This window comes from Ascaphus truei, chromosome 4 (assembly GCF_040206685.1).
Source record: "Ascaphus truei isolate aAscTru1 chromosome 4, aAscTru1.hap1, whole genome shotgun sequence".
NCBI lineage: Eukaryota > Metazoa > Chordata > Amphibia > Anura > Ascaphidae > Ascaphus > Ascaphus truei.
Genome location: NC_134486.1, coordinates 79,227,344 through 79,242,672, shown reverse-complemented (window position 1 = coordinate 79,242,672; position 15,329 = coordinate 79,227,344). Strand labels below are relative to the sequence as shown.

Genomic DNA, 15,329 nt, shown 5'->3' with positions numbered 1-15,329 from the left:
TGCACCCTATCTCTGGGATACCACACATCATCCGATCCTTCCTCGGTTTTCAGATTTGTAAAAGCTTCCTAAAACCTCAGCTCTTTATTGAACACCCAGGACATCCATATCATCCCAATTCCATTCTAAGGCCCGGGCCATAGAAGGGTGAGGCGATCCGAGCCGCGCTGCCGCTGAGGCTCGCCTGCTGAAATCTGGGCGATTTCATGCCCATACAGGTGAGCCAGCGGGCGCGATCGGAGCCGGGCGGAGGTGGTTGGAGGCGGGGCAGTGACGTTGCTGGGCCAATCGCCCGCGACGCACTGACGTCGACGTCACGGCGCCGTGACGTTGACACTGCTCTGCTGTGATTGGAGGTTTTCAGCCGACAGCGCGCTGAAAAACAGCTTGGCGCTCGGCTGAAAACTCCAACTCGTCAGCACGCCTGCGGACGCTCGCGTGAGCCCCCTCTCAAGGCATCCTCATTGAGGATGCAGGGGCTCAGCGCTGAGCGTCCGCACGGGTCAGCACGGCCTGTCCTTCTATGGACTCGGCCTAAGGCATAATCACGCTCACAATGTGTAACCTCTTTAACTTTGACTGTGCCCTTAGTTTTAATTTGTGTGCCACACATGCAATAAATAGAATGTCATTCTACCATTGTACTGCACTGTAGAAGATGTTGGTGCTTTATAAATAGATGACGATAATAGAATACCCAATAGAAATGTGCTTATTAACAGGCAGCGGTAAATATGGTGACAGCATACATTTCAAAAGCACCAAGTATCTAAAAGCTCCATATGTCATAAGCTCCCATTCCAGTTAGTAAAAAGCGTATATGAACCCAAAACTCATCATAATCTGTTTTCTTGCACATCACACACACACTTATACTCTACAATCCCATTCACTATTCACTCTTGGACCCCCATACACTTGCACCCCTCACTGGGTTACCCGATCACCTTGCACCCTTGCATTCCACTATAATATTTGTATACAAGATATAAACCATTATAACCAGCTTCACAGTGATAAGACACAAAACTCTGGAAGAGCTGTCTGTGAGTAGGTTTACTGGCCATGCACTTCTTTAACCCAGGCTGTGCTGAAAAGCGGTGTATTACGACAGGCATAAGCTTCTAGAGGTCCATGTTAAAATGGACAAGAAGCAGTGCATGTTATTACGCAGAATCCCTGGATGTGGAAGCATTGTTTAAGAGACAATGGCAAAAGTCAGGGTTTCAGATCTGCCTGAGACGTGAATGTGCTCACAACTGATTTTTTTATTTTCTATACATGATAAACTGCAATCCAGGGTATCGCAACCTGATCTGGTATAAACCACCATTGGCTTGAACAGTAGTTAATGCCAGATTGGGTTTAGGTACCTCCCATCATGGCATATTAAGTCCCGGACATGATCTTATCAGTTTTAATTGCAGAACATGCTGACTTTCACAAACAAAAGACCCATAAAAAATGCTCTTTTGTAACAATGGGCAAATACTGGATAAGACTTGTTTCCGGACCCCTACCCTCCACCTTAGTCACAGTTTTGCCCTTCACTACTTATTCCACTGCTTTAACTTGTGTAATGGTTGCAATGCATTATTATTATGTTTTGCAATAACTAAGAGGCAATTGTGACAGTGCCCATGCCTTAGGCTGTCTTTATTGCATGACAGAAATTGTCTGTCATTGCCACGTAAAATAATTGTAAGTATAAAAGAATTGCAGTTTGTTAGACTATATTGTTATCATAAAAGCTGTATTGCAGCACCACAACCATGCGGTTAATCATTTTGTCCCAGTGTACAAACAAACAAATAGGCACATCATCATGTAAAGTGAGGCTCTCACAATTTAAAGAAAACAGTTTGGTGACCACTTATAACTGGTTCCTATCCTGATCTGGTCGGCAACACCTCCTATCTGTGTAAGCGAGCATTGATGTGTGAGCACATTGAGTGTGAGCTCTTTGCACAGTTGCCATGCAATAATTGTAATTTCGCTTATCATGCAAAATGGTCCTGAACCTAATCATCTCACAATGGAGGAAGATTGTTCTTTCAGCCATTCATCAGATGCATTCATACCTGTCATATGAGCAGCACACATTGTCCACAGTAATTGGTGTTCAAGTTGGCAATCTCATAAAAGCAATATAGAAAGCATCTGTGAGCGATCACTCCGTGACTGGGATGGAGCTTGCATTACTCCATGCACCTGGGCCACCCATACAAGCAAATAAAAACAAAAGACAAATAACCCATCAATAAAGCCAATTTCAAAAACAATCGGTTCTATGTAAATAAATGAAGTTGTTGTATGTAGATAAACACAAATGCCCCAAGTGTTCATACATCCTTATTTTAAAATGTTTTTGTTTTTTTACTTGTTTGATGGCTGGAGCAGTTTGTAATTCTTAAAATTGTCATAAAAGTGCAATTAAGAGTTAGTTAGATGGTGATACCATAGATCACTGGAAGTAAAACGTGTATCAACAAAGAAATGTCCTTTTACTGTAGCAACAAATAATGATTCTTAAGAAAAGATCGGTTGAATGATTAGCTACAGTATGTTTGTCTTTTACCAAGATGCAATTTTTCCAAATGTCATTTCACAAAAATAAGGAGACTTGTTTCACTGACCATTGCTGTCTTTCCTCCATATTTTTTCCAAAATAAATGTAGTCCGCAGATCATTAATTCCCCGAGATGTACAAATTATTCCTAAAAACCTTTTGTAACAAAGTGTCAGTAAGGAAAAAAAAAAAGGAATGTTAATTTTACACATTTTCTTGCATTACTGTAAACTTGTCTCACATTCAAAACAAAAGCCTATTGGAAGATATAATTTATTTTTGAGAAAACACAGAAGTTTGTGCCTTACGGCAGGGAGAGACAACCACAAAAAAACATGTAAAGCTGTACCCTTGCTTTTAACTTTTTTGTTTACTGAAACAACAAATTTATTTAGATTTATCATAGAAAAAATAGTGCAAGCGAATAAACTGAGAGGGTTAATTATGTTAGAAAGTATGTACAGGCATACCCCGCTTTAAGTACACTCACTTTAAGTACACTCGCGAGTAAGTACATATCGCCCAATAGGCAAACGGCAGCTCACGCATGCGCCTGTCATCACGTCCTGAACAGCAATACCGGCTCCCTACCTGTACCGAAGCTGTGCGCAAGCAGGGAGACTATAGAGCCTGTTACAAATGCGTTATTTACATCAGTTATGCACGTATATCACGATTGCAGTACAGTACATGCATCGATATGTGGGAAAAGGTAGTGCTTCACTTTAAGTACATTTTCGCTTTACATACATGCTCCGGTCCCATTGCGTACGTTAATGCGGGGTATGCCTGTATAGAGATAGAGAGAGATACAGCTCAACCCCCTTATTACGCTGTGCTTGGGGTCCAAAGAATCACATCGCGCTATAAGCGGATCGCGTTAGAAATAAAATACAATTGTATGCATTGTACAATAAAGTATTTAAGATACCAATAATCATGTTGTAAAGTATTCATAAATACAAAAATTGGGAGCCATGCTTGCATCGCGTTATAAGCGGATTCGCGTTGTAACAGACCGCGTTATAGCGGTGTTGAGCTTCATATATATATATGTAATGGCTGGACCCCCCTTGTCTGACCCACCCAATCTCACATTGGCCCGTGTGGTCTAACCGGTCCCCATTACAAGGTCGTGTGTGGTGGTGCACCTGCTAGTAACAGGACTCCTGAGTCTCCCGCTTGGTGTTAAGAGGATGGCAGCAGGACAGGTAGTTGAGGTAGTGGTTACGAGTCCAACTTACTTCATGTGCAGCGCCTCCACCTCATCAGGATCTATGCTTCCGCAGGGAGATGGTCCTGGTGAGGAACTCCTTCTCGGTGGTGACTGCCACTGTTGAGTAATCTCACACTCACACAGTGGGGTTTTCTTTGAACTTGGCATCTTTATTGTGGATTGGGATGTACCAGACTGCCCCATGCAGCTGCCGGCTCTAGCCGCACATCTCTCCGTGCTGTCCCTTTGCCAGGTACGCCCTCCCGTATTGAAGTGGGATTCCCGTTCTCCTAGGGAGATCACCACTGCGCCAGGTCCCTGGACACAGTGTGGCTTAGACAGACTTGATTGGTCACTCTGCTACCGCTGGTTACAGCACTAGGGTCACAAAAGTATTCCTCCAATCCCTTATGCAGGAGCATGTACATTTTACCAGCTGCTTCACACAACTGCTGGCTAACACTACACTAACTGACAGTGCTGTGCCCTTTATACCTCAGGGGGCAGGCGCATCTCTGATGTCACTATCCAGGGACTCAGAGCATACAGCCACTCCCTTCCTTACACAGGGCACCACACCAGGGTGTGAGGGAAAACCTCCATAACTACTGTTGGCAGGCCTCTACTTACCAGGACTTACTGCCAACAGGGAAGATGTACGCAGTCATTATTATGCATGGCTACATATATATATATATATATAGAGAGATCTCCGACTAGCACCCTCTATATCCACCTTTAAGACCCACCTTAAAACACCTACTTAAGGTAGCATATGAGGAGCTCCATGGCTGATAATTTACACCTCATACATAAACCTTGAAATACAGAAAAATATTTTTTTTGTTATTTTGCTATAAATTTATTTGACATCCAACATTCAACTCAACAACTTTTATAACCATTAAAGAATGGTTACAAAATAAATCAAATGCACCTTTTTGATTGAGAACAACTTATCAATTGAAGTAAACAATATTTTACTACCATTCTTAAATACATTTGTTAATTTTGATTAGTTTTATTCATTCCTGAAATGAGGATAAGACAGCAGTTTCACATTCAATTCACTTTACATTTTCTCTCTTCTGAGTTCTATCAACTCTGAGCTCAACTGTTCTAAAAGTAGGATGCATTTGTCTTTGGGCCTCATGCAGTAAGCGTCGATTATGTGAAATCGGCAATCTTACCGATTAGTCATGTTATTGGCGTTTTTTCCTCTCCGTATGCAGTAAGTGCCGAATACATTCAAAATCAACCCGAAAACAAATCCGCCCACTCTCACGATGATTAGCCGATCACACACAGGTGTATCGGCGTGCGTGGCGCGGTGCTGATAGGTTGCCCAATCACAAATCTTGCTGAATCAGGCGAAACAAGCATGTTTTGGATTGCGCGCCATATTTAAAGGCAACGTGTACTGCTAATCATTCTCTGTGTTGTTGGGAGTGAGAGAGAGAGAGACGCACAGAGCTGGCTGTTTGAAGATTTGCATATTGACTGAGAGACTTGTTGTGTATTGGGTGAGCTTTGTCCATTGTTGTTTTGTTTACATCTTTGTCTTGTTTTATATGTGGAAGTGTTTCGTGTGATTGGCCGTACATTTATTGTCTGTTTTTTGTGAGTGCTGGAAGTATGCCCGCAAAGCGTGGGAAGAGTGATGCTGGTGGGAGTGGGAGTGCTACTCGTGGGAGTACGCGTCGGAGTGAACGTACTGTTCAGGGGAGTGATGTTGCTGAGAGTGAGAGTGGTGTTGCAGGGAGTGGGAGTGCTGGTGCTGCGAGTGGTGTTGCTGGGAGTGGGAGTGCTGTTGCTGGGAGTGGGAGTGCTGTTGCTGGGAGTGGGAGTGCTGTTGCTGGGAGTGGGAGTGCTGTTGCTGGGAGTGGGAGTGCTGGTGCTGGGAGTGGGAGTGCTGTTGCTGGGAGTGGGAGTGCTGGTGCTGGGAGTGCTGGTGCTAGGAGTGTGAGTGCTGGTGCTAGGAGTGTGAGTGCTGGTGCTAGGAGTGTGAGTGCTGGTGCTAGGAGTGGGAGTGCTGGTGCTGGGAGTGCTGCTGGTGGCGCAGTTGCTGATGGGGTGGATGGTGGTGGCGTGCTTGCTGGTGGGCAGCTTTTGGAGGCTCTTCCATTGGAAGAAGGAGAGTCCAGTCAGCACCAGCCAAGCTCTGACCCTAAACCTGCTCGGAAGAAACGTGTGGAGAAGCCACGTAATCCTCGCTTCAATGACCAGGAAAATACAGCTCTTGTCACTGGCATTCTGGAGCACTATGACAGTATATATGGACATTTACTAGGTAAGTGTACATTTACATTTATTATTCAAATACATGTGATCCTAGGTCATCTGAGTTTTGTTCATATGCAAATATGGCTTCACAATATCTTTCTATGTTAATTAGTCTGGAAACACAGCTTTTTAGCATGCCTTACAAGGACAACTAAACACAGGCGGTCAATTTGCCATAACTGCATACAATATGAATGCAACCTTGCTTACATGTATAGGTTTAGTAGTGAATGCTCATGTGCTTCACATATTACACATAAAACAGCATGTTTGCTATCTCTTGGAACAGCTAGCAGTGTAGGAAACTGGTGCTTATATTATTATTCATTTACCTCATATATTTGATATGTTTTTCAAGGGCGGACAAGTTCAGCAAGCAGAAAAGAAATGTGGGACACAATAGTCATTGGTGTCAATGCGTGTGGGAATCATGTGAGGGACAAGCGGAATTGTCACAAGAGATTTGATGATATTAGGTCCAAATTGAAAAAGAAAATACAACACCAACGCATGCATGCTACTGGCACTGGAGGTGGGCCCACACCACAACGTCTCATATTAAGTCCATTGGAGGAGCTGCTTCGGGCAAAATTACTTCCCGTCGTCGTGGAAGGCTTACCTGGTGACCGTGATATAGGAATTTACCCCTCACAATTTCCACCAGGTGAGAAATATTACTGTACTTACTAGGCGTGTCGTTGCTTACAGTTATTTTGCATAGTTACACTGCTTTTTATACTGTCTTCACAATATAAGCATACCTGCATCTATATATGTATATGTCTGATTCTGTATACATATATATCTCAAAATAGACATATATGTTGTAGTCCTACTAAAAGCAGTAACTAATATAGCACGTGCCATTGCGTGCTCATTTACATGTGAATTCCCAAAATGCATAGCTGCAGTGGAAGCAATTGATGGTGGGCGAAGATGGGGAACAACAGGGTAGTACACATGTGTAACACATGTTAATCAGAAATTATTACTAGCTACAGGTACAGAACAGAAATATGTAGAATATTATTGTGTATTTTATTTATTTTACTCCGACAAACATGACATTACTGCCTATTTTAAGCATGCATCAAATATATTGCATGCAACGGCCTACAAACATCACTTGCACTAACACATCTATAGTTGTTAATGAAAAGGTCCATTTTTGATTTAAGTCATATACAGACAGCATAATGAGGCACACGTATCATATTTTATGTCATTGTTTTCATAACTTAAAAACTGCACACGACTATTTAGCTCATCTACCATTGTGTTAAAGCAGCTGCAATTAATATCTCATCACAGCATACACTTCAACAGAGGGGGTGGGGTTCAGCACACACACTAATTACAGCCTCATTTTAGGGGCAACTTAGTTCACACCATTTTCACCTGTTTCAAGTAATTGAAAGGTGTGGCTCATTAGGCTTTTTGGGGAAGGGAAAACCGTTCTTACAACCTCACTAGCACAACTGAAGTTAATCACACTCATTTGAAAGCTTCACTTTAGCTACTAAATGCCCCAACAACTCATTACTTATCAAACCGTACGTCACACATTAGTTCACTCATATCTATAGTTGAACTACTATCAACGACACATTATCACACACTGCATGTCTTGTCTTGTTGAGTCACAGCCACATTCAGGTGTGCCACATCTTATATTAATGTACCACACATATCCTCTACCAAAAACAACACTTTTTGCAATATGACCACCTTCATGATAACCATTGTGAATGGTCATCTCATGATAGTTATGTACATTATGATACTGATATCACTACACAACATATGATTTTTATGTACAAATTTAATGTATTTTTCCTCACGCATTACTGCAGAACCATAGTATGTTGTATGTTAGGGAACTCAAAAGTTCTAAGTACACAGGCATGTACATTGTTATTACAACTATTTATGTTCACTTTCACACACACATTTTGGGTTAAGGAAATGATGCTGTTAGATACTCATAAATACAGAACATACAATAACTGTTTGTTCAATATTTACACATGTAAATGTAAAACTTATGTTATTGTTATATATAGTTGCCCCTGAAGGACATGTGTCACCTGAGACTGAACAAGTGTCTTCACCTGGGTCAGCCAGCTCAACACACCTAGAAGGTGAGTGTATCAGTTGGTGGCCATATAATATGTGCTCTTCTATATGTTATGTTGTCATGTTCATTATTTGTTTTGCACATCTTCTTTAAATAGGATTACTTAGTGTCAGTGAAAATGAAGTGTAAGGCAACTTGTATTGTGTTAGTGATGTTAACTATCATGTAGGAGTTTTGAGTTTACAGCAAGTTTTCATTCACTCATATTTCATACTGAGTCCAAACATTATTCTTAAGTCAAGGTAGTTTTTAATGTGAGGTTATAAAACGTATGGAAACATGTTAGTTGTTACTTATGACACAGTACAATTACATAGTAACACAGCAGAGATTAACATGACATTTAATAATTTGTACATTTATTTGTAGAACATGATGAAGAGGATTTTGAAGATGATGATGATGATGATGATGATGCCGCCGCCGCCGCCATAGACACACAAATACAAGCAAGTGACCATGAAGAGGTTCCAATTGAAACTGTTTTACCGCCAAAACGTCCAGCAAATACCACATATGATGCAATTGTAGCTTCTGAGGGAAAAATTGTGGAAGCAGAAAATCGTCGCCATTCAGACTTCATGACAGTGCTGGAAAGGATGATTGCACTGCAGGAAGAAACAGTTTCACAATTGGCACATCTCCACAGAGTCTTCATTGAAGTGCCTAAACAGTTGCAAAAAATCAACACCTCATTCGAAGCATTAGTTGTTCAGCAAACACAAGCTAATTACTGGAGAATGACTAATGTACCACGATTCAACACCTCACAGGCAGGATCTGTTCATGCAGGTCAGTTTTCACCACATTCATCTGATATTCATTCACCAGGCCCAAATGTTACCGGTCAAGTAGCAGACATTGCTGTGCAGTTTCCTGATGACATCCTACCGCTGCCATCTGTACAAATTCAGCAGCAGACACCTACAAAGGAGGCGACAAAAACAAAACAAGACACACATGAAACAGACCAACCATCACTTGTGCAGTGTCTACCAACTTGCTCACATGTGTCAGTGGGCACAAGCCCTGTCCGTGAACAGTCACTACCCAAAAGCCCTGTAGGTGAATCACTGCCCAAAAGCCCTGTAGGTGAATCACTGCCCAAAAGCCCTGTAGGTGAATCACTGCCCAAAAGCCCTGTAGGTGAATCACTGCCCAAAAGCCCTGTAGGTGAATCACTGCCCAAAAGCCCTGTAGGTGAATCACTGGCCACAAGCCCCGTAGGTGAACAGTCACTGCCCAAAAGCCCTGTAGGTGAGTCACTGCCCACAAGCCCTGCCCGTGAAGTGCCAGAGGCCACTCAAAGTGGCTCTGCTGTGCCTAAAGTTGGTGGCAAAAGAAAAAGGAAAATTCAAGAGACAACAAGCAGGCCTGTTACTCGCTCGCAAAAGGAACAAAAAAAATAAATGTTATAATTCAGAAAATATGTCTTTGGCCTTGTTTTGTTGACTTCACATTATCTAATTACTATTGTATGTATGCTGAAGACTGTGTTGTTTCCAAACTTTCAAGTATGTTCTTGTACACGTGAAGTTTTGGAAATGTTAACACTCAATTAATGAATAGTGTTATAAATATTTATGTATTAATCGTCTGTTCAGTAATGGTCCACCTGGAACCAGTTGCAAAGTTTAGAGAAGCTGCCATTGACTTTGCAGCAAAACATTGCATTTGGGTGTGTTAATTGATGTAAGAATTGCATATGCATATTAGTCACATGCATTTATAAAAACACCTAAGTAACTGCAAACATCTTTCTTGTACGTGTACAGCAGGATTATGTGTAAATTATTAATTACCTTTGCCTTGCTTGGGCATTCTAATTTTGTCCTTTAATCATTTGTGTGTTCTTGTTTCAATAACATCTCAGAATGTATAAAAATATATATACACACACTGAGTGTGTGTGTGTGTGTGTGTGTGTGTGTGTGTGTGTGTGTGTGTGTGTGTGTGTGTGTGTGTGTGTGTGTGTGTGTGTGTGTGTGTGTGTGTGTGTGTATATATATATATATATATATATATATATATATATATATATAGTACTATATAAACTGGTATACATGTATTTTACAAACTAATACACTTCATGCTTCCTTGTGAAAGCACACTATTTTAATAATACAGGCATAATGTTTGAGAAATATCCTAAGTATGAGACTCTAACAGTATTGTGCTTAAACAAATGTTTATTACTTCATTCAATCATGTTTCTCACCATTTAAATAGGTTTCATACAAGGTATACTTACTGCCATCAATGTTGTGTGTACTCCTGCAATATTAAAAAAAATAAAATATAATATATAAATATATATATTTTTATAAGAAAGATATATTTAGATATATATATATACACACGTATTTAAACTCATGCAGACAGGGAGTTAACCAGACTTTCACATACACACAGAAATGTAAGCGGGGAAAAAACATTTCTTTTTGCAGGTGTGTGTTTGAACTGATATGCCTGGCTAAGAAATATTTTCACACAGTGGTCTTTGTTACTGTTCAAAAAAACACTATGTGAACGCATTCAAATTCTAGGGATGTTTTTCACAAACGAGATAAAAGAAGGAGAAATGTTTCTCCCACAGTCCCATATCACAAACCACAACTGTTAACCCAATTAGACAAACAAATCCAATTGGCGTTTGAAATAAGGAGTCAAAGTAGTTAGTTTTGTTGACCTTGACAAGGAAAAACAGGAGTTTGTTAGCCATTCAGCACATTCATTTTGATGAGCAAATAACACAGATCTGCACACAGCTTTTGTGCTACTCAGACATGGCTGATGAATTCGTTAACAATATTAATCCCCTTTTAGGGTATAAGTACATGATCTGTGAAGCCATCTTGAGCAGTCGCGGACAGAAAGCAAGCACACGCCAAATCGATGATTTCATTCGAGCAAAATATCCTTATTACCAAGACCGTAAGCATGCACGGAATTTTAATTCCTCAATAAGATTCACTTTATCAAGTAATGACTTTTTTGAACGTGACCAGGATAAGCTACAACACACCTATGGTTTCTGGAAGATTGCCCCGGAAAAACAATTTCTCCTGAAAGACGGCACTTATATTGTCGTGAAAGGCATATTTATTCCTAATGGCAATAGCAATGTATCCGCTACTACTGATCCGTTTGAATCGATACGTGCTGCAATATCTGCAGCCTCCATTCCTGAAACCCACATTGTACAAGAACAAAAGTACTATGATTATGTACCAAGCCTTTCAGCTGAAAAGGCATTGGAATGGGAACCCGAAGAAATGAACCTACCTCCCGACCAATTATTTGAAGAAAGCAGTGGCGATTCCTATGAGCGCATCCTGGAGGAGATATATATCATACTGGATTCAGCGGTTGGGTCAAGCGTGGATGAAAATGCCTTGCATTTCTGGAGCGACCAGTTGCAGCCAGGCGAAGAGTTAATTCTAGAAGAATGGTAAATATAACAATCGTTATGCGTTGACTCTGCGTTTAAATTTTTTTTTTTTTTGTAACCACCATTTTCACTTTCAATGCGTGGATACAGCGTAACATTGCAGACTGCATAACATGTAGCGATCACAAACAAATTGTTTCCTAATACAATATAGTAGAACCTGAAAGAGTAGTACACATTGCTGACGGTATACATATACGTACTTTCCTATCCCTTTAAACATATTAGCAACATTTTTCCATAACTCTAACACATACCTGTTTTGTTATCATGCAACATCTACAACATTTAAAACCGGGTCCACCACGTATGACGTGGGACCCTTGTCATGGGCCAAGGCGTCCTTAAAAAGGATTACGGATGCAAGTCCCGCCCCCAAGCGACGTGCGCGCCTCAAAGCCTATTGGCTGTCATGTTTTGTTATAGTAACGGTAACTGCAGTGTGTGATGCGTGCGGCTCAGTGTTTGTAGGCGTACCCTGGGCGTTAGCCGAATGTTAATTGAGTGGGAGGAGTGTTAGCGTGCGTTTCACGCTGGCTTAACATGACGTCACACGTATTGCATTTGCGCATTGTGTTATCGGCCGTCCTTTCTGTCCAAACACGTCTGGTTTAAAAGAATACAGATGTACTCGTTTAGAATGATTTTAGTTTCATCTTCATTGTATTTGAAATAAAGATGTGATGTTTACTGGTATTTTCTACATGTATTGAACGCACAACGTTCGCTTTGTTTTGCGCATGCGCTAACAGTTAGTGGAGCCAAGCGTGAAGTGCGTGCGCACACTAAGATGTGCGCGCACATTTTTCAGTATACAGGCAACGTTCACTTCATATACATAGTTATGGCTGCTACAAATGATAATAAAAATTACATACTGATGTACACTTGTAGTTGTAACATATAAATGAGTGACGTGTGTATGTACACAATCATATAGAGCTGTGTAACGCGTTGTCACGGATACATATATAGTAAGGTGCCATATTTGACCATCATGTGTTTGCTGTATTTCAGAGATGTCGGGGAAGATACAATCGGATCAATGTATGATTTCAGAAGAGTCTACCTTTATATGAGATGATTGTGAGGAGGAGCCACCGACTACTATACTACATATGGAACTAATTTTATATTGCTTGCAGCGCTTATTAACAAACAATTAAAAAAGTGATACCCTTATGCCTATATTGCATAAGCACTTAATTAACATAATGATGTTGCAAAATAGTGCCTATTGAATTTTTCTTGAGTGTTCTTTAATGACTACTAACATTTTATGACATGGTGTGTTTTTTATATAACAACCATTCCCACTCTGCTAACACATTTGTGTATTCTATTGTGTAATGGAACGTATGACTGTCGAAACTATGTAACAATAATAATAATAATAATATGAGCATGTTCATGTATAGGGCTGCTAGTTGTACGCAGCGATTTACAGACACATGTTTCAGCCTGAGGTCCCTGGCCCGTGGAACGTACAAATGTTTTTTTGCCGCATGAGGCACAGGGAGATAAAGTGACTTGGCCAAGGTCACAAGGAGCCCACACCGGGAATTGAACCAGACTCCCCTGCTTCAAACTATCAGTGCCAGTGTGTGTCTTTACTCACTGAGCCACTCCTTCTCCCAATGTAAAGGACACTTACAACCAAGTAGCCATTTATATTTAAAATCTCTTGTTACATGGGTATGTAGATAAAATGGTTTGGGACTGTAGCAAATAATGTTACTGGCCAGATGTTATGGTCCCCTCCAATGCATGATGTTCTGAATATGACATCACCATCATGTTATGAAGTACGTTTCTGTGTATATTTCATTAACCTAACTAACCATAGTTTACGGTGTTTATTAATCGTTTAAAAATACATCGTATAGTCAATATGATGATATAAGCTACCATAATAAAGCTGGTGTTATCATTTGTCGGTGTTATACATGGATCCTACACCAATTGATAGAGACACAAACAGTTGTCTTAAAAAGTGTGTCTATGCTAGTGATGAATGTGCTCCCGTAAGTAAACAAATAAGTACAGTTATCCCCTTTTCTCCAAACACCTCTATATTACATGAATGGAAATTATAAGGAAACATACATAAAATGTGATGAAATGTGAGTAATCATTTTGTAATACAATGCACATGAAACCTCAAGAGTAGCTAAATGCATATACATGATACAGAAAGTACATATATGTAACATTTGTGTTTAAACCAATATGTTGGGTTTTTAGTTCAAATAATTATAGGAAGATTGAGGTAGCCACATCTTATGAGAGATGTCAGCAAATATACATACCATGATCAGTCATACTGCAAATATACCTATAATGCAAATGAACAATATATAAATTGCAAACATTGACATGCCATCTTCAGTACCGTAAACAACACATCAAAGTGTGTATTTGGTGTTAAATGTGCAACACCATGTATATTTAATGACATTCAAAATGTAAATAAGCCTGGTGTACACATCATATGGATGTACATGTTACACTGCACCAATAACATTGTATGTAAGCATACTAGAAGCATGAATGAGTATGGGCATAATATGTGTTTTGTCTTAGCATAAGGAATAACACAATGCTAAAATATTATTGCTTTGTTACCCAAGTTGTATTCACATACACACAACTAAAGTACAATTGAAGAGGGATTCTATAACCTGTGCAACAATAACATACCGGTGCCACATCCCTTTGTGCACACAGCAGAGAAAAGAAAGGTGTGCAACCCATATTCATCTGTGTCCTACCAGAAGGGTATATAAAAAAACATTCTTGTTAAGATAACATAATGTAACTATAAAAGTATAACTTGGAACATATCTGTTTGTACTTACAAGAAAAAAATGAATTGATGAGATTCTGGCGTGTCTGGCCACCACTGGCTGTTTGTTCATTTTCAGCAGCTACATGGGTGGGATGCTCGTCTACCAAAGGCTCAGCTAGGTCTGATTGTACATTGTGCCTGAGTGCAACATTGTGCAAAATGCAACAGGCAAGGATAATATCAGACACTTTTTGAGGCTTGTATAGAAGAGCCCCACCAGTTCTGTCCAGACACCTAAATCTGGTCTTGAGTAGGCCAAATGTCCTCTCTATAACAGATCTTGTAGATATATGGGCTGCATTGTACCTCTCCTCTGCTTCAGTTTGAGGGTTTAGCACCGGAGTCAAGAGCCACGGCCTAATTCCGTATCCTGAGTCACCTATAATGAATGGAGCACACATAAGCTTACATTAGTGATCAAATTGTACAATGCCAACATTCCTAAATAAAAATGTGTTTTGTGTTATAACATGTAAATGTGTACTCACCCAGCAGCCAACCATATTCAAAATGTCCCTCTTCGAACGCATGGAAGACTGAAGAGTTCCTCAGGATAGAGGAATCGTGACTGGAACCAGGGAATTTGGGTACCACATGCATTATCCTCATCGTGGCATCACATACCACCTGTACATTGAGTGAATGGTAGTGCTTCCGATTGCGGTACACATGCTCACTCTGACTAGGTGCAATCAAAGCAACATGTGTGCAATCGATTGCACCCAGCACACATGGTATCCCTGCTATATTATAAAAGCCAGTCCTGACTTCCAGCCACTCTGTCGCCTCTGTAGGAAAATGAATATAATTCCTAGCGCGTCTATT

At 40.4% G+C, this 15,329-nt stretch overlaps 1 protein-coding gene across 1 annotated transcript in view; it reads left to right on the top strand.

The window, feature by feature from the left end:
- Positions 1-15,329, top strand: part of APLF (aprataxin and PNKP like factor) — a 205,267-nt gene that overhangs the window by 66,564 nt on the left and 123,374 nt on the right. The window contains exons 6-8 of the mRNA XM_075594934.1: positions 6,427-6,732; positions 8,132-8,209; positions 8,575-9,596. Of these exons, the coding sequence (XP_075451049.1) occupies positions 6,427-6,732; positions 8,132-8,209; positions 8,575-9,596 (1,406 nt within the window). The remainder of the gene's footprint in view (positions 1-6,426; positions 6,733-8,131; positions 8,210-8,574; positions 9,597-15,329) is intronic.